The 19932-nt window shown below is 35.1% G+C and overlaps 3 protein-coding genes across 3 annotated transcripts; all 3 read left to right on the forward strand.

Annotated features, from left to right (window-relative positions):
• Positions 1-8144: 8144 nt before the first annotated feature.
• LOTGIDRAFT_171084 (hypothetical protein) lies at positions 8145-11169 on the forward strand (the record flags this gene model as incomplete). The annotated part of the gene is made up of 2 exons (XM_009046949.1): positions 8145-8217; positions 10169-11169. 2 exons carry the CDS (start codon positions 8145-8147, stop codon positions 11167-11169), a joined length of 1074 nt encoding a protein of 357 aa, XP_009045197.1.
• A 363-nt stretch (positions 11170-11532) lies between these two features.
• LOTGIDRAFT_171085 (hypothetical protein) lies at positions 11533-16566 on the forward strand (the record flags this gene model as incomplete). The annotated part of the gene is made up of 4 exons (XM_009046950.1): positions 11533-12082; positions 12925-12926; positions 14436-15228; positions 16532-16566. The coding sequence occupies 4 exons, from the start codon at positions 11533-11535 to the stop codon at positions 16564-16566; spliced, it is 1380 nt and encodes a 459-aa protein (XP_009045198.1).
• LOTGIDRAFT_237510 (hypothetical protein) lies at positions 16446-19695 on the forward strand. Its single transcript, XM_009046951.1, has 6 exons — positions 16446-16530; positions 17099-17266; positions 17865-18211; positions 18490-18577; positions 18740-18819; positions 19176-19695. The coding sequence occupies exons 2-6, from the start codon at positions 17176-17178 to the stop codon at positions 19209-19211; spliced, it is 642 nt and encodes a 213-aa protein (XP_009045199.1). The 5' UTR covers positions 16446-16530; positions 17099-17175; the 3' UTR covers positions 19212-19695.
• Positions 19696-19932: the final 237 nt, after the last annotated feature.

Raw genomic sequence — 19932 nt, forward strand, 5'->3', positions numbered from 1 at the left:
CCCCGAAAATATCGAACTTGTCCCTATAAGACGGAAGTTCGTAATAGATTGACATTGGGAATATGCACCGAAAGAGGAAAGGGAAATAAAACGGAAAATGATTAATATGTGTAATTACCCTTGTTCTTGAAAAATATTGTTCAATATTTAGTTCGTAAACACCGCTGAAGGCACAATTTTTGACGAAACTTTGATGTAATTGTCTATAATCACCTAAGGTTGTACAGTATGAAAAATATAACACTCTAGAATGCACAATTCTTGAAGTTGAAACTTGGTTTTATAGTTTGTAATCACTCAAGGATGGACCCTATTGAAAATGATAATATCGGAAAATATTTTGTATGAGTTTTTACCCTTGTTCTTTAAAAAGCGTTCAACTAAACTGAAGGCCAAAAGAAACTTAACTACTTCAAAATTGAATTTGAACCAAAAATATGTAGCGAAATTTTTCATCCAAATTACACTACGTTTGTTAATTATACCCGAGCACTGCTCAATGTGGGAAAATCTCATAAAAGTGAAAAACGTGATAATTGAATAAAAAAAAATGTATGTGCACCAAGGGTATAACAAGTGGGTTGCCTAGCATGATACTCCCACATCTCTGATAAATTTTCTGTGTATCACGGGCAGTCACCAATCTATGTCAAATCTTACCAAAAATCTAATTTGTCAAAGAAATTCTGACATAAACTGTCACCTCAATCGCATTCACAAGTCACATTTAACATAAAATGTATTATTAAAATCAGATGAAATCTTTATAACTCCATAGTATTCATGAAAAATTTTGACGCTTTTTTACTAAATCAAGGGCAATAACCCAAAATCTGTTCAACGAAAAATTAATAAAATCGATTTAACGAAGATCTTATCAATAAAATATTCACACCAAATTTCATTAAAATCAGATTAAAACTGCAGTCTGTATCGAGTTTACAGGCAAATTTTGACGTGTTTTACTATGTCAAGGGCAATAACTTAAAAACCGTTCATCTAAAAATCGTCAAATTCGAACTTGACTAAGATCTCATCAATATAAATGATCAAATCAAATTTCATTAAAATCAGGTAAGAAATGTAGTCTCTATTGTGTTCACAGGCCAAATGTCGATAGGCGAACAATAACCGATCACATAATGTGGGCGTATAAAAACGGGTTGAATGGAATGTCGTGCTTAGACACCGATAAAAATTGGAATAGTACGGATGGGGGCCACCCATGCCAACATCGCGAAAAACTTCGGTTGTTCCTGTGCTATTGTAACAAACTTGATGCAACGATACGGGCAGACAGGGCACACGTCAGATATGTCACGTGATGATCTGTGCTTTCATCACTGGAACCTCAACGAGATAATGAGTCATTTCACAGGGTTAATCGACAGACAGTGTCCAGGCGACTCCGAATTCAAATATTCAGGGCTTACAGGACGTACAGAGGACAACCCTTGGCAGATGGAGATTTAGATGGGCTCACACTGCACGACGACTGGTTGAGGTTCGTCTTCAGTCAGTTCTGAAAGTCGGTTCTGTTTTTCAGAGATGATGGGAGGTTGAACGATAGCGTCTGCCAAGAGGTGGTGCGGGAGAGTGTCATGATGTGGAAAGGAGCCATGCTCTGGGCTTTGAGCTGGAGAGGATTCCACTTAATGAAAACCCAGCTTTACATCGATGACATTCTCCGTCCGACAGTCAACACCATCTCTGACCACATCTCTCAGCCACATTTTGTAATTTATTCACATGACAACACCAGGTCCCATACATACATACAAAATCATAACCAACTTCCTTGGGTCGAAAATATCAACGCCTTATGGCCTGCATGTTTCCCTGACTCTAAGGTATCATGGATCGTCGTGTTCGTCAGCGATAACGCCCTACATATATCAACAAGGACTCATCCTGTCCCACAAGCAGGAATGGCGACCTATCCCTTATGATTCCGTGTTCCTTTAGCAACGGTACGATGATTATTCACATCTAACCGTTGCTTCAACAATCCCATATTCTCGTCATTAGAGACTAAAAACGATATATCCAATCAGGAATCTCTTGAGGTGATTGAAAATGCCGGCCTTCGATGAATTAGCATATTCGCACCAACCATCCTGTCGATAAGTGATCGGTGTGAAACTTGACAAAAAGGTATTTATACGTGTCCGCCTTAATATCAAAAATTTTAGAAAATTCTTACGTTTTCTTTCATAATAAATAAATTTTCAAAGTTTTCAGGTGGGATTTTCCCCGGTAACGACGAAATGAGAGGGGGCAAAACTCATTTGTGTAGTCGTACTTGCTTAATTGAGTCATTGATTCGCAGGTCATTTGAAATACATGTAAATGTGAATATTATTCGAGGAGGCGTACAAATTGTTGATTTTTTTTTAATTCTTGCTCTGAAAACAACGCAACCATGAACTTGGGGATTTGGTACTTCAAACTTTGCGTTTGGTTATTCAAACGTTTTCCCGCAAAATGTTGTGTGAAGGAATATAATTGGAAGAGAAGTAAACTCTCTTTTCAGCCAATCAAAGTTAATGACGAGAATATGGGATTGTGAAAGCAACGGCTAGATGGCCATTATCATCGTACCGTTGCTAAAGGAACATGCCGTGACTCAATCAAACGATCGTTCCTCACTTTGTGTGACTCTGCTTGACACGATAACCGGAAGCTAAACATTTGCCTTTTTGTGACTTATCAATATGTTTAAAACATGTCAATCCAATAATTTATATATTGTGTTGTTTTATATCTAGGTTGTTTTCAAACCTTGGTAAAGTTTCTTTTGACCTCCAATTTAGGAAACACTTTAATCAATTATAAATTGATTTTGATGAAAATTAGTGAAATTGTTTGACATTACCCAAAGATGATTGAAAGAAAACGGAAAATATTTTGTATGAGTTTTGCCCTTGTTCTTGGAAACGCGTCCAACCAAGCAAAATAAAAGCCAAATTGTGTCTCCTATTTGTGAAGGCTTCAACAAAAACTCCTAAAGTTGAAACTGCTTTATTAACAATAATTAGACCTACACTTTTTTAAAATATAAATTTTTAGATATTAGAAACTTTTTCACTGTTCACTGTATCAGAGGATCACATGATCACATGATCTTAACACGTAAGAATGGTCGAAAAATATCAGAAAGTGTCACAAATCTGAAATTGAAATACTACGTTGCTCAAGCTAAATTAACTCAGATAACTGTAGAGATACAAAATAATGAAACCAGTCGTATTTCTAGGGAAAAATTGCCGAAACTGTTGCAGCACTGTGCTTCGCAGATATAGGTTAAACTATTTATCGCCATTAACAGATAAATTTTGAATTGCCATCGTTCGGATCAAATTAATTCATTTTTGATGTTTAAAATTTGTTCGCTCTCTTGTAGGCTATAGGTTTTCGAAGAGATGCGACGCATCGTTAAGTTTTTGACATGTATATTAGTTGACAGGTTTACACGTAATATACATAGAACATGTCTTTATGACTTTCCCTTGACAGTCTTCTTTTTAATTTACTGTTGTCGCTATACTCAGGAGAGTTTGGGCTTGGCTTATTATTTTTCTTCCTCGGTCCAAGATAGGGAGGCATTTTGAAAAAAACGATTACGGCACTCAAATTCCCGCTTTCGCCATGCCACCCGAAATCCATTAAAGGCTGAACGCTTTTGTTCAGATATGGATATCGCTTCTCAGGATGCAAAAATGTTAAATTTCTATGTAATTTATACTGACGACAGTCTATCAGTGGTCAAATATGAAAAAAAAAATAAACAAAACTAAATTATAGACAGGATTTAGTAACAGATTTTCTCTCAAGCAAATAAATATAACAAATTTTCCAATTTAGAATTACCACATAATTTTTATACGCCCACACATAAGATGGGCGTATATTGTAATCACCCTGTCCGTTCACATTTGGTTCGTGCTCACTCTACAATTCTTTACAGATTCCTTTTGATTTTGTGTGTCGATGGCATTATGAAGATGATCCTTATCGATTTTCGTGATGATCGGATAATTTTTCACCGAAATATCGTGTCTGACTTGACTTTTCACTCTATTAGCTATATTTAAAAACTTGGTGGAATTTCTCAGCATAAATAACTGGCAGTAGATATATATGTCATTGAATTCAAACTATTAAAATTTCTTTGACATGAGACAAATCTTACTTTAGTCACTAAATACTGTTTTATCATTTCTGACAGCTGCCAGTGGGTGTATGTTATCTTGCCTGGCAAGTTATCTTTTTATCAACGTATATTTACTGACAGTCTACAAATACAGTACCTGATATTTATTTTGTTTTAAAATGTAGATTAGGCTAATGTCGCTGCTCTAGCAAAATTGTTTCCATTGCACACTGCATAGCGTTGTCTGTCTTCGAAAGTGCACACAATATGTCGTGCGTAAAACTTTTTAATTTTTTTGTTTAATAACGACTGACTCATTCCAGCCAACCTTAGATGTCAAAACTGATACACGCATCTTGGCGTTGCAAATATTATTCCGGTTTGAATCACACTAGACAATACCTTAAAAAAATATAATTTTTTATTAATTAATATGAAACAAATTAGCCAATGAAACGTTTTAGTCTGCCTATTAAGATGTCTTTATGACCAAATACAGTTTATCCTTAAACTAAAAATGTCTCGTCCCATCCCATTTATAGCACATTAAACCAAGTTTCCTTATTTTCTAAAACCACTTATTAATCCACATAGCTCGCACCCTGATATTTGTGGGTGTGTGGTAAGGCTGTTGTCAAACAATTGATATATTAATTGATAAAGTCCATGCTAGAAATATACCAACTACTATAGATGACAAATGGTCACTGACAAATTTTGACCATGGTTCGTCACGTGACCGACAGGGAAATTATTTTTCATCAGATTTCGAAGCGGTATATAAATAGAAAAATCATTATTCTTTGAAACATAATGTTTTTGTTAAAAATATAATTATTACACTTTAGACATCTAGAATTAAGTAAAAACTCGAGTAAGGTAAGTCTTTAAATAATTTTCACATTACTTTTATTACTTTTATCGTAAGACAAGACAAGACAATTTAAGACAATTATTTCAAAAGATTAAATTAAATTATGATGTATGTTCAATTGAACAAGTGTTCTCTCTTAAGTGAGTTAGTTGTTTACCTTAAACTCCAGGGTTTTAATATTTAGAAATTTTCACCTTATGTTTTCGTTTAATTCTGAAAGATCTAGTTGTTGACTTGGTGAGGCGCTGGTTGTCCAAATAGAGCGTAGGTTTTCAACCACAGGGACATGTCCCAAGGTGGGGACATCTGCAATTTTCTTTGGGGACATTTGATGTTTCACAGCTAGTCAGATGCTGTGAAAAATAAAAACTTTCCAAATACAATAGATACAACATGTCATATGATGACTACACTATACTCAGCCTAAATTAACATTGTCTAGGAGAACTCAGAGAATTATTACAATCAAACGATGCGAGAACGTGCCTGGTTTCCAATCATTGATATTTAGGGACATCATTTTCTTGCTGATTTGATTTGGGGACACATACAAAAACAGGTTGAAAACCACTGATATAGAGCCAATAATCGTGTGCTGGGTGCTTATGACAATAAAAATCAGAGAAAATTTTTGAATATGAATTCCAGAAAGGGCGTAGAACGCAGTGTGGTAAATTTTGCAAGGCAGCAGCATTTGCCTACTACTTTCCATTTACATCTGTCGATTGTCGTATTCGAAAGACGTTATTGTAAATCTGCATCACTGAGACAGAGGGAAACCAAATTGAAATATCTGAGGGTACCATTTCGATCTATGCTTTGAACGAACCACTGACATAACAAGACAGCCGTCAGACATTTAACCAATGAGTTCATGCTTCGTCGATGCTGTAACATCCTTGGCACCACTACAGTGTTAATGGGTTATTGAGCGAACAGAAATTCCATGAAAGACATAATTTCATGGTTAATCATTTTTGCAAAATACTATTTTCATTGTTTTGGGGAATTCAACTACCACTTATAAAAAGGTTTTTCTGAAAATTTTGTGTGTATCGGGGACACTAATTTGCACCATTCCAATTCCACAAAATATGCTTGTATCACAGAAGGTATTAGCGATTAGTGCCGCCATTAAACACAAAGTTTTAGTGGAATTGCAGGAACCACAGACGTTTGATTGAAAATTGTTATGGTACAAATGTCCCCGATACACATAAACAATTTAGAAAACATCTTTACAATTCCTTTCAAGCCTACTGTTATACTCTGTCCAATTGTTTAATATGACATTCTTGAATATAATCGTTATCACTAGACTTTAAGTTGTTAATTATTAGTCATATCATATTGTCATTGGTAACCTTGATTAATTTGATAGGTATAAAATTTGACAGAATAGTTGTGTTAAATGCTATAATTTATCTATTTAACTTGTCTTTTACATTAATATAGTCCTAACATGCGTTGTTTTGCTCCAGGTCACAATTTAAACAATTTACTGACGTAATGTCGTGAACGCTAGTTAATTAACGGGTATAAGAGTTGACTCCAGCCTACAAAAAGTTGACTGTATTGAAACAACACTTTAACAATGAACATAAGGCTAGGACAGTTACATCAATACGCCTATTGCATTTTGATTTTCGTTTGTCTCTTTGGCCCACAGTGTTCTGTTCCAAAGAAAGACGAAACTGGTTAAAGGGATAATAATAATAATATACTCTTTATATCGCTTGGGTCAGAATTAGGTCCAAAACACGTGGACATGGTCTTGTCTATCATTCAGCCCATGGGGACTATACAATAAATGAAAGGGATTTTCTTTTCGTTCTTTGTGGCGCCAGGCAGGATATGCTTACTCTTCTAGACACCTGATACCACTTTTCATTATGAAAATGTAATAACAACTCAATTAATTTTTATACTTCCTCATGAGGAAACTACTAATGTTGTTTGGATTTCGGGTTTCGTTTTGCAGTTCGAGCCGTTAGTACTTGGTTTATTTCTTTCTTAACTTATTATGTGTATCGGCAACATTGATATCATTCCAATTTTCAGTCAGACGTCTACGGTTCCTGCAATTCCACTAAAACTGAGAGTTTTTTTTTACGTCATTATCGCAAAAGCTGTTATTATAATGACCTTTAAGATAGTGACGTCATAAAACGCGTGTTTGAGTGGAATTGCAGGAAACGTCTGATTGAAAATTGCAATAGTAAAAATTGATGCTATCAACGTTCCCGATATACACAGTAGTTTTAGAAAAACCTCTTTGCAATCCCTTTAAAAATGTGGAAGAGTAACCTAAGATTTCCAGGACCCAGTTCGCCACAAATGATCCCCAAATCCACTAAATATTCCCTTTTCGATGTATTTTGTGTCGGAAGGTCACTCTGATCTTCAGAAAATTCAGACAACCAGAAATATAAATCGATGTCGACAATTTAAAAACTTTAAAGTTATTTTGGATTCTTTTAAAAATGTGTAAATGTCAATAAAATGATAAATACTGTTAATTGTAAAAGAAAATATGAAAAATTTAAAAATATTTTGAACAAGCTTAAGATCTCAGTTTAACTTGTCAAACTAATTATTAACAAGCTGATTTGTATTTTTAAAAGAAAGTCTATTGTTTACAAATATTATTTTATGTTCTACATGATCCATCATTTCAAATTTTACATGAGGTTAAAATTTTTCTACCAGGGTCAATTAAGGTTGCTCATTCTATGACATGTATTTTGAGAAAGTTAGGAGTTGATCGGATATATAAATAAAATTTTAAAAATTAAATTTTAATTCTTCAAAAGACTTGAAAGAGTGAGACCGCTACCAGAAAAAAAACAAAAGATCTAGATAGACACTTTATGATTGATCTGATATTTTGTGATGATTAAGTAAAAAGAACGACAGGAGGAACTTGCAATTGAAGTATTTTATTTTCGGTGTGTTGAATATTGCGCTTTCACTTTGGTTCGTTATCATCACAGAATGTACATTAAGGTTTAGGTTCAGAGGCTGATATTTAGAGAAGTTTAACATTTGAAATTTAGCATCTGAATCATCAACCCAATTTTTCCTATTTTAGTGTAAATATTCTGGAACTAAGACGCAATGAAACTTTTTGGATTATTAGTATTGGTAACAACGTTTCGACAAAGTTACAGTAATGTGTATGCGGATTACGGTAAGTCGAATTATAAATTTTGGTGCCTTTGTTAACGGTGTCTCTTTAAGATGACAAAAAATTTAATTTTTTTAAACTTGGCCAAAATGATTCTTTGTTCATCAGTGAACTTACTGGTGTTAAAACTATAATACAATAGAATCCCTTTATAATGTAATAAATCCATTAAACTAAGTAATAATTCATTAAACAAGTAATTTTGAAATATGCTTAGAAGCGTGTTTCAATAATTATTTAGTTTAATGGATATAACGTCTTGTATAGAGATTCTATTCTTTAGTCATGACGCCTGGTTAGTTCAACTGATGAATATATACATACACTTGTTGATTAAGTTTGAGACTTTTTTACGTCTATTCTAAGAGGTAGTATTCTTTTGAAATAAAACAATCATTAATCAGTGAAAGCCTCTTTTTTCACAACAACGGTAACTTTAATGTGTACTGTACATGATATTAGCATTCATCTCATTATCGTACTGCATGGTTTCAAAGCTCCAAAGAATTCAATGAATATATTTGAGTTGGCTCATTTTGGAAAACTACTAGCTAGCTTGGCACTATTTCCGATTACAATAATAAAATATTTTCATTTTTTTAAAATTGTACTCAATTCATCAATTGTAGAGCAACTTAGACATTTTCTATTTCTGATTATGTTTATTTGAATTATTGTGACAGCAAAGCAAATCTTTTTTCTATGCGAGTTTTGTATTACTTTGAACCTATTGATGAAGTCTTAACAACTGATGTTTTGTTTTGCATTCTCAGCAGAGAATTGTGTATCTATTAAAATAGATGAAAAGAAAAGACAAATTATACTCTCTGACTACAATGTTTTCTGAATTGAAATTAGTCAATCATTTTCCAATGAATTACTACTGAGAGTCTTAGATTGTCTTTGTGTTGATGAAAATGTCAACCACCGGAAAAGTTATTATTTGTAAACATAATTATACAGAGGGGAATTTTCATTTGTTTTCACGTGAATTCTCTGGAGGAAAGTGTCTTCATTTTAAATGTGAAATCACTGAATCATATATATCTATAAACACGAGGACATTCTAAGACAAATGACATAAAGTTGAAAATTTTATCATATTTCGAGAAAAAAATCAATTCAAAGATCAATGTAGTCAGACAGTAGTTTAAATGATGATTAACATCGTAACAGGATTTGAATTGCAGCAAAATTAGACACGATAACCTCAATAATTTATTTAGCTGTCTCCTGTATTTCTTTTTTTGCATTTTACTGATTCATCTGCATCATTTCCATCCTGAATCATTTTACACCCACAATAGTCAATCTTTGAGATGCATGTATTTCATAACTGTATCTGCCCGCTGGCTAGAAAAGTGATGGTGTTTGTCTCTTGTAGTGAAATATTAACTCTGTGACTTATGATTAATATAGACATTTTAATAAGTTATACACTTAATTGTCTTGTTACAGTATAATGCGAACTGTATGACACCAAAAATACATTAGCATTTTAATCTATGATAATAACAACAAACATTTGCGACGATGTGCTATGTGCACATAAAGCAGATTTAGAACGTATTTAGCAAAGCTTACGTTTTATATATTCCCATGCCATTTTTTTAATGAGACCTGAAAAAGATCAGGGTTCAATTTACCGCATCGTAGTTTCCGAGTCAAAATATCCCCCAATATTTTCTTTGACAAGTCAAATTTAAAATTTATAACGACCAGCTGCGAATCAAATCAAATTGTATATTTTTCGTAAAAAAAATTTATGAATTGTTAATCAACATTCAACCTGATAAGTCAAAATTGATATTTGGTGTGATAGATTGCTAGTCAAATCTAACTTGAACCCTTCAACAAGATTAGCATAAAATGCTAAACAGAATTCTCGAATAAAAAATAAAACTGACTCATGTCATCGACAAATTTAACAGAATATTAAAATTTGCCTTTTCAGGTTATTCGAATCCCGATAGTTTTGAATATTTAGGAGATTATGGTTATGAGTATGGTTATCCTGGTATCCAGTATGAAGGTGGTACACATGGTATATCCTCAATACCCGATTCTTCTTTTGAAAATACCGCAGGTGAAACCATTGAAGTCCCAAAACAGTTTACAAATCCAGAAACTTCTCACGAAATTGCTTCCCATTCAGGACTTGAAATATCATCGCTCCCAACTACAAACCAAGATAGTTCTGCTTACGTTCCTCACTATCCTGGTACGTCTCAAACACATCACGTCCCTCAACAACATCACGTCCCACAACATATAAACACGGGAATGACCAATCCAACAACTAACAATGTACATGTGAACCAGAATAATCAGCAATATTACCATGGCCAGGTCAATGTCCCCTCACAAGTACCCGCGAATCCCTTGCCTTCAACGAATACACAGAATGTTAATGCATCTTCCTATTACGTCGACCAGTATGGATATTACAGGCCAGTGCCGGCCTCGCCTTCATCGCCTTCCTCACAACATGCACAAGGTATCATATTTGGAGTAGGTTCAGGCGAGCAGACATCCTCCCTAGAAGTACAATCACCAACAACTAATCCTGCAAAATCGTCAGAAGTACCGGTTTCCGACTGGGTAAATTATATAAAATATAATCCAAGTTCTATTCCATTTGATGGCAAATATCCCGCTCAACGACAAAGCTCTTCAGAAATCGCCAATACACAACAATCTGTAGAGCCGTTGGTAAACAGTCAGTCCGAAGAATCAAGTTCCCATGAAATACCAACACAAGAACCGGCAGTCCCAACTATACAACCTTCAACAACGACGACGGTCGCACCAAATGAAGCTGGTAGTAATGAGAACGCTAACCAGGGAGGTGGTGGAGAAGAGGAAGAAGAAGAAGAAGAAGAAGGAGAAGAAAGTGAGTACTTTTTTTATCGATGTGATAGCACTGATCTGTATGGAACTGTATATTTTCGCTGAGCATTTCCATTAACTTAACATTTACTCAATTTCTATTTTCTTGTAAACGCAATGGAAGCTAATGATCTGATTTTGATATGTTTATGTAAACAGAGGACATCTGGTATGATTTGAACTTCAGTTTTTAAGTTTTATCATAATAACTTACTTTAATTTAGCAAAGAATGCAACAAAATTTAGTTGTATGCTATGAACTGCAATTTGTAGTTTACTGCTGTGTGGGGCTATAGACGTATTTCCTTTCGTCGGACGGCCTGCCGTTTAAATTGGAATAATTTCAATAATACGTTGTGACATAATCCAACTGCTTCATTACACTATTAAATGTTTATTTTTGTTACCAAAGGCGATATCACAACACCAATGCCAACAACTACTACCACAACTACCGAACCAACAACAACCACTACCACAACTACCGAACCAACAACAACCACTACAGAGCCAACAACTACTACCACAACTACCGAACCAACAACAACTACTACCACAACTACCGAACCAACAACAACTACTACCACAACTACCGAACCAACAACAACCACTACAGAGCCAACAACTACTACCACAACTACCGAACCAACAACAACCACTACAGAGCCAACAACTACTACCACAACTACCGAACCAACAACAACTACTACAACTACAGAGCCAACAACTACTACCACAACTACCGAACCAACAACAACTACTACAACTACAGAGCCGATAACTACTACCACGACTACCGAACTAACAACTGAACCAACTACTACAGAGCCAACAACTACCGAACCAACAAAAACTACTACAACTACCGAACCAACAACAACCACTACCACAACTGAAACAACGCCGACCATTCCACCATTCTATCAACCTCAAAGACCATTTTATCCATTCCAACCGTCCTTATCGTCAAGTAATGAAGGTAGGTCATGATACTGATCTGATGCATACGTATTTGTTAGCAACTTGGAACTGGATCACTCTTACCAAGGACCACATTGAGGCTAAAATAGCAGCCAGAAGCCAAATAAGAATGACCGCTCAGTTTGTGTCCAAAATAATCTTGATGGTTTGGTGTATGTTCCATATTGTAATAATGTTAACAATAACAATGACAATAATAGAATCATTTGGTTTCGAATTCATATTTTTGTATCATGACTATTGCAGATAGTTCATCAAGTGAAGTATTCAATTTTGATGGCACAATATTTAACAACAAACCAGTACATACCTTTGTACCCGAATATACATACGCACCTACCATTGTTAAACCAACAGAGTCTATTAGCAGTTTTGTGAGCCAACCTTCCACATCAGTCGAAGAAGTAAGTGCTGAAAGCACCGAACAGCAACCATTAGCTCCGGCTGTACCAATTTACAACCAAAATACCCAACATCCAATTCCCAACAATGTTTTTCCTGCAACGAATGCCAATTCTTTAGAACAGGCTGTTATCAATCCGATTTTTCCTCAATCAAACGGTCAAATTACATCAACGATTCGTCCGTTATTGGTGCCCGATAGTTCAATGGAAAACGCACATCAGGGTAGTGAACCAGCATCAGTAGAAACATCCATTGTCCAACCTGGCAATATACGTAAGTATGATTGAAATGAGTCTTTGTTCATCAGTGTTAAAACTATATGACAGAATCCCTCTATAATGCAATAAATCCATTAAACTGGGTAATAATTCATTAAACTAGGTAATTTTGGAACCCACTAATTATTTAGTTTAATGGATATATCGTCTTATATAGAGGTTCTACCCGGTAAATACAACTGATGAATATAAACATACACTTGTTGACCAAGTATTCTATTCAAATCTTGCTCCTTTTGCACATTCATTAGAAAGTGTAATTTCTGTTTAATGAAATTCCCGTTAACTTATATGGAAATGGCCTGATTTTTATACTTTTTATCAAAATATTCAGTTTTTATTTTTATATAAATGCTAATGATTTAAAATAATAGTCAGTCAATTTAATTTATCTTCCTAATTTTTTCTACAGAAATACCACTTGATAACCATGCTTCATTTGAAACTGTTCCACCAACACAACATTTTACGAATTCCGAGGCATCAGAAATCGTTCAAGAACTACCCACGAATAACAATCCCTATCACATGTATTGGAATCACCAAAACATAAATACGCCATTCGTACCTAATTCAGTAGAAGGTGTTAGCAGTTCCGAAGAAAAACATACTATTTATCCAGATATTTCAACGACAGTACGAACACCATCTGAAGAATCTCTCCCATTCTTACCAACATATCCATATTTACCGCCCCAAGTGTCAACTGAGAAAGGACCACATATCCCAGACATGTTATCCATGGAACACGGAAGTTCTATACCCAGCAACACTAAAAGTCATTCTGAAGTAGGAAATGTTGACGCAAGTTCTCTTTCATCAGAGGAAGTCAACAACTATGCAGAGAATTTATCAGTATCATCAAATGAATTATTATCTGAGCTGTTCGAACAGTTAACGAGTGCATCACAAGAAACTCAAGCGTCATCTGAGCAAAGCATTACAGATAGTGGTTCAAGTGAAGTTGAAAATACCATTCCCAATGAGTCTAGTTCGATTTCATCTGAACACATACAACGTGGAGATTCTAATATTATTGATTCCATCGAAAACGTTTCTGTTAGTCCTGGTCCTAGTCCTACACCCGATAGTGGTAGCATACAAAGTCAGGAGAGTATCAGTCAGGGAAGTTCAGAGGAAGATAATGATTCTGAAGAAGAAACGGCAACTACCACAGGTCGCCCAACCACGACCGTAAAGCCACTTATAACTGCAACAGTTGTTATTACAACCCAGTCTACAACGACAACTAGTACAACTCTACCAACAACTACCACAACTCAACCAACAACAACCACAACTCAACCAACAACTACAACAACTCAACCCACGACAAGCACAACTCAACCCACAACCACAACAGCCCAACCTACGACAACCACAACTCAACCAACGACAACCACAACTCAGCCAACAACTACTACAACTATTGAACCTACTATTAAATCAACAACAACTACTAAAGCAACAACAACACATTCAACGACCACAGCTCAACCAACAACCCCCAGAAATCAACCCACTTCCACGGAAACTACTACACAACTAAACTTAGTGGTTGACAGCAGCAGCTCCCAAAGCTCTGAAGAAGATAATGACACCGAAGATGAAAAGACAACACATACTTTATTTGTCACAACTACTACTGAACCAACTACAACAACAAAGCAACCCACTATTACAACAACTACTAAACCAACTTCAACAACAACTGAACCATCTACAACAACTACTGAACCAACAACAACAACTACAAGACCTACTACAACAACAACTGAACCAACTACAACAACAACTGAACCTACTACAACAACAACTGAACCAACTACAACAACACCTGAACCTACTACAACAACAACTGAACCTACTACAACAACAACTGAACCAACTACAACAACTACTGAACCAACTACAACAACAACAACTGAACCATCTACGACAACTACTGAACCAACTACGACAACCACTGAACCAACAACTACAACTACAAGACCTACTACGACAACAACTGCACCAACTACAACAACAAAGCGAACTACAACTATAAAGATTACTGAACCAACTACAAAACCTACAACAACAACAACAACAACAGAACCACCTACAACAACACAACAGCCAACTACAACTACAAAACAGACTACTACCACAGAATCTACGACGACTGAACCAATTACAACTACTACAACCACAACTACAACTGAAACACTTACCACTACACAAACTACAACAACTACTGAACCAACTACATCAACTACCGAACCAACTACAACAACAACTGAACCAACTACAACAACTACCGAACCAACCACTACGCCACTAACCACAACTCGACAGACAACAACTAACAATCCAACTACTACAAGTACACAATCAACCACAGCTGTGGATTCAAGCTCAGAGGAAGATACTGACACATTTACAACAGAAAAACCAGTAGTTGAACCGCCTTCGCCTGCAGGTAAGTTTTTATCAATGTCACGTCTATATTCTAAAGATCAGTTACATCAACGTATAGAAAACCTCATGATGAATTTCTCTTTAAAGCGATATTAATCTTGTACCATATACCTATCTCTATATACATGCTTTATATTTCAGATGCATGTGTTGGTTGTTTAATTGTGAATGGTGTGGGTTATAAAGAACATCAGACGGATTGTAGTAAATATGTTCAATGTGTATTTGGGGAAGCTAATTCGGTTAGAGTGTTTATCAAATCGTGTCCACATGGTTTATATTGGGATCAAAACAGATTGACCTGTAACCATCCTAACCAAGTTAAATGTGAAAATGGTAAGAAATATCCATTGGTATTACATTATTTGGGAAGGTTTTTCTGTCAAATTTTGGCTCATGCAATCCTCTTTTGATATGAGTAGAAGACTTTAATCTAATACATACAAATTATTACAGAGCTGTATTAATTTGGCACACATGGCTGTCCGTTCTTTCGTCTTTCCATCCACACTTCTTCGACCCTTTAACGTTAAAATGACGCGAAAGATTTAAATCACACAATAATTTAAAAAACATCATTGAAAAAAAAATAACGCTCGTCATTTTAAAGATGGGTTTCCTTATTTTTTTAGTGTCAAATTAAGCAAACTATTTGAATAATTGGTGTTTCTAATGAATTATCATGTATTTTTAATCATACCTTGATGTTCTTATTGCATGCATTTAAGAGTTTTAACCAATCATAATTCTTCGTGTATGTGTAGTGTGCATAAACAAAAAAAGACTTTTTGACCTTCCTTGATCGGTCACTCATTGGAATTCTGCTGTTATTTCTCTTCTAATTTAACAAATTATGAATTAATTATGGACATGTGAGACAAACTGGTATTTTTCCAAAGACAGTTGAAAAGACAGTCATAAATGAAAAGAAGGGAACCAATCTTTAATATTGAAGTTTCAGCCTTACATCTTACGTTTGTTATATCAACCGCTTGTTGAAGTGGGTGTTGCTGGACCATCATCTTTAAGAATGGTTAAAGACGTGTTATTCTTCACGCTACATATGATTTAAATAAAGCATAAATGTAAATTTAACCCAATAAACCCCCTTTTTCAGATATTTGTAAAGATCTATCTGTTGTCAGCTATGAAAGTGATTATAGCTGTGGTGGCTATTGGGTATGTAAGAAGGGTAGATCAAGTGGTATGTGTTGTCCTATAGGATACAGTTATCATTCAGTACAACAATCATGTGTTGTAAACCCTAGATGTACAGACAGCTGTGTTGATACTGCACATTCCAGTAAGTGAAATTCAATTCAATTCAATTCCTTACTGATTAACATTAAGATTATTGAACTTAGTATAGCGCTCAATACTGTGAGCATTCAGTAGCGTTTATCAGTAGCGTTTCTGAGAAAAATTAGGTGAAGGGGGTCGAGCAGAGGCCACAAAATAATTCGGGGAAGGGTGGGGTTTGGTTTGACACAGGCTATTCTTTCACTGTTGTTATAAAATTTGAAAGTGGGAACGCCACTTATTTCATATATGTGTTATTAGGACGTGCTTTTAACTATTTCTTCGGAGAATCAAACCCTCCCTTCCACGAAAACCAAATACTGTAGGCCTGAATCAATGAAGGGGGAGATGTTTAGCTTCCACCAAATATATTGGCTTTGACTTGTTTTACAATAACAAAATGGGGGATTGCCTGATAATACTGTCAACGTTTTCTTTTGATCAGTCTAATATCCAGTTTTGGATTTGAAATGGCATAGAAATTGTTTGTAGAGACATTGCTCTAGAATCTGAAGAGAACCTTTATCATAAAAACATGCTAGGAATTTATATCTCTTTCAAATTATTTACAGGTATTTGTGATAAAAGACCTATTAATGGTGTAGATAATTTCTTTCATCAACTGATACCAGGATTCGGGTGGGTGAAGATGCCTTGTGCACCGGGAACCAATTACTTCATGGATACATGTTCTTGTTCAACCTTCGCTAAACCAGTGTCTTATCAGCCCCAGAAACCGGGTAAGAATAGTAATTCTTAGCTGTAAAAAAATGATAGACTGCATTAGACCAAACGTTGATGAGTGATTGATGATTTCAACACAAAAGTCTCTAATGGTACTGAAATTGAATTTGAAAAGGTGAAGGACAATCAGGGGCGGCACCAGTGGGAGTACAGAGGGGAAGGGGCATTTGCCCCCCTAGAAAAGTGGTTTACACCCGCAATTGTACCCCCACTTTATTTTCAACAAATCTAAATATCTACCTTTTTTCTCCAAAATATGTGTCAGAATGCACAAAATCAATTCATTTTTTCTTAAATTTTCTTGAGAGAACTCTCTATGACACTCTATGAGAGGCTTGCGACTATGACACCACCACAGAGTAGCCAAAATTTGAATTCAGCCTCCGCAGTTCTCCGCCCATTGAGTCTGTCTGCCCCTTATTTGTACCCCCAGTCTCGGAATGCTGGCGCCGCCACTAAGAACAATAACGAACTGTACATCTAAACATCATCAACTCCAATTTTGTCTGAGATCATTAATATATGTTTAACATATTTAACACAAACTGATTTTGAACATAAATATTGAAATTCCAACTTAATTTCTTTTTTCAGATTGTAGACCATTATTATATCTACCATTTGATTCTGACGTACGTGACCATTCTGGAAACTATAATTACGTTCAAAATGATGGTGTCACAATCCATAATGGTGCAGCTTATTTTAATGGTCATACTGGTTTAAGAATACCCCGATTTGCTAACATGGATTTCGGCTCTCAACTGATGATAAAGTTTCGCTACAAGAAAGAGACACAGATCACGAGAAAACAGGCTGTGATATCTAATGGTGATTGCAGTACTAGTGGATCATTATATATCATCGCTGCTGATAAATTTACATCTTTTGGTATAAAGACAATATCACATCGAGCAGCGGCAGTAACAGTCCCATCAGAGGTAACAATTAGATTTCTTTTAAATAAGACAACGCACAGTAGTGTCCAATGAGGGATTTTTTTTACGCAGATACAATATCGTTATCCTTTGTAGTTGCCTTTGCACTAATGGATCCAGAACCTATTGCAGTTCTTACACCCTTCATTTAGAAGTAATGCGAGGGAATAAGTTGCAAAATATTCTTAAATCTATTGAAATTAAACGAACCGCTCCAATATTTATCAACATTCCCTCAAATCAGCGAAAATATTTTCTACTAGATTTGTATTATTTTTTAGGATACAGAATGGAGAGACACTATGTTTTATTTAGATGGTAATTTACTATCTGGAAGTGTTAATGGCGACTCGTCACAAACTTTAGCAGGTACTAGTTTCATTTGTGTATACATCTTAACAGAATTATCTGCAAAACCTCTTACCCAATTGATTTTGTAGCCGAATGGGCACATATGTTTAAAGAAGAGTTCTTATTTTAGCTTTGAAATTCAGTGAAGGTTTAATTTTATTAATTTTCAATATGTTCTAGGTCCAATTCAAAGAAAGAATTGTGCCATACAAATTGGTCGAGGAACAGGTTTTGGTAATTTTAAAGGTTATATTGATGATGTAAGTACACATAATAAAACATTGTATCGCGGAAGTTTGTAAATGTAGGGAATTGATTGGATTGTATGCTAGCAAATACAACCAATCACAGCCCTTGACAGAAAGTATGTGTAGAATTTTCTGTCGAGAGCTCTTATTAGCTGTATGTGTTGGCGTACAATCCAATCAAATCGTTGCATTCCATTTACATGATACAAGAAAAATTTGCTATAGCAGTCAAGGCGAAGATGCTAGACAGATACATTCAGATAGTCGTACAGTACGACGAACTTCCGGTTGACGTATTTCAATGATAATCTGTAAAAGGCAATACCAAAATTTTACCCTAATTCATGTCATTTCTGTTTTATTTGCAGTTAAAAATTTATTTATGTAAACCAAATAAGAAGTAAAGATGGATTAATCGTGATGATGTGTGTAAATGATGTGTTCAATGTGTTCAGAATATGTGTTTGTTGTGCCTTGTATTTTATAAGGAGAATTTTTGTTAGTCCATTAATGCGGCTTAAATATTCTTTATTTATTAATATTTATTGTCAAGTTTGTGTTAATGACTATATAAAATCAGTTGGCAGTAAAAAGAATGAATGAAACAACTATAACAAACAAGGATAACTACTTAGATTCACATCTACCAGATGGCCCTTGGCCAAACCTCTTGGCATTGATCTTTCTAACTAGCAACTCGTGCTTAATTCTCAATACATGTTCACGAGTTTTCATAAAAAGGCAACCGACAAACGATTGTCATTGTTTCTACAGCTATGTGTATGTTATAAAGAACGTATAAGAAAATGAAATCCCAAAGAGTTGTATATAAATTGTATTATATTTTAATTTTTATTTTTGTATTATCAGAATAAATATTGTTAAAACAATGTGATCTATTTTTAAGAAATGTGGAGCGTATATTGCCGTCACCCCATGTCCATCCGTCCATCGGTTAGCCGGTCCGTCCACAATTGATCGTAAACGCTCTAGAAGGCACAATTCTTGACGGATTTTGATGAAACTTGGTGTGAATGTTCGTAATCACCCAAGGCTGAACCCTATTGAAAATCAGAAGAATTGAAAAATATTTTTCTGACCTCGTTCTTGAAAGCGCTTTCAAAT

The sequence above is a fragment of the Lottia gigantea genome (genome assembly GCF_000327385.1).
Source record: "Lottia gigantea unplaced genomic scaffold LOTGIsca_109, whole genome shotgun sequence".
NCBI classification, from domain to species: Eukaryota; Metazoa; Mollusca; class Gastropoda; family Lottiidae; genus Lottia; species Lottia gigantea.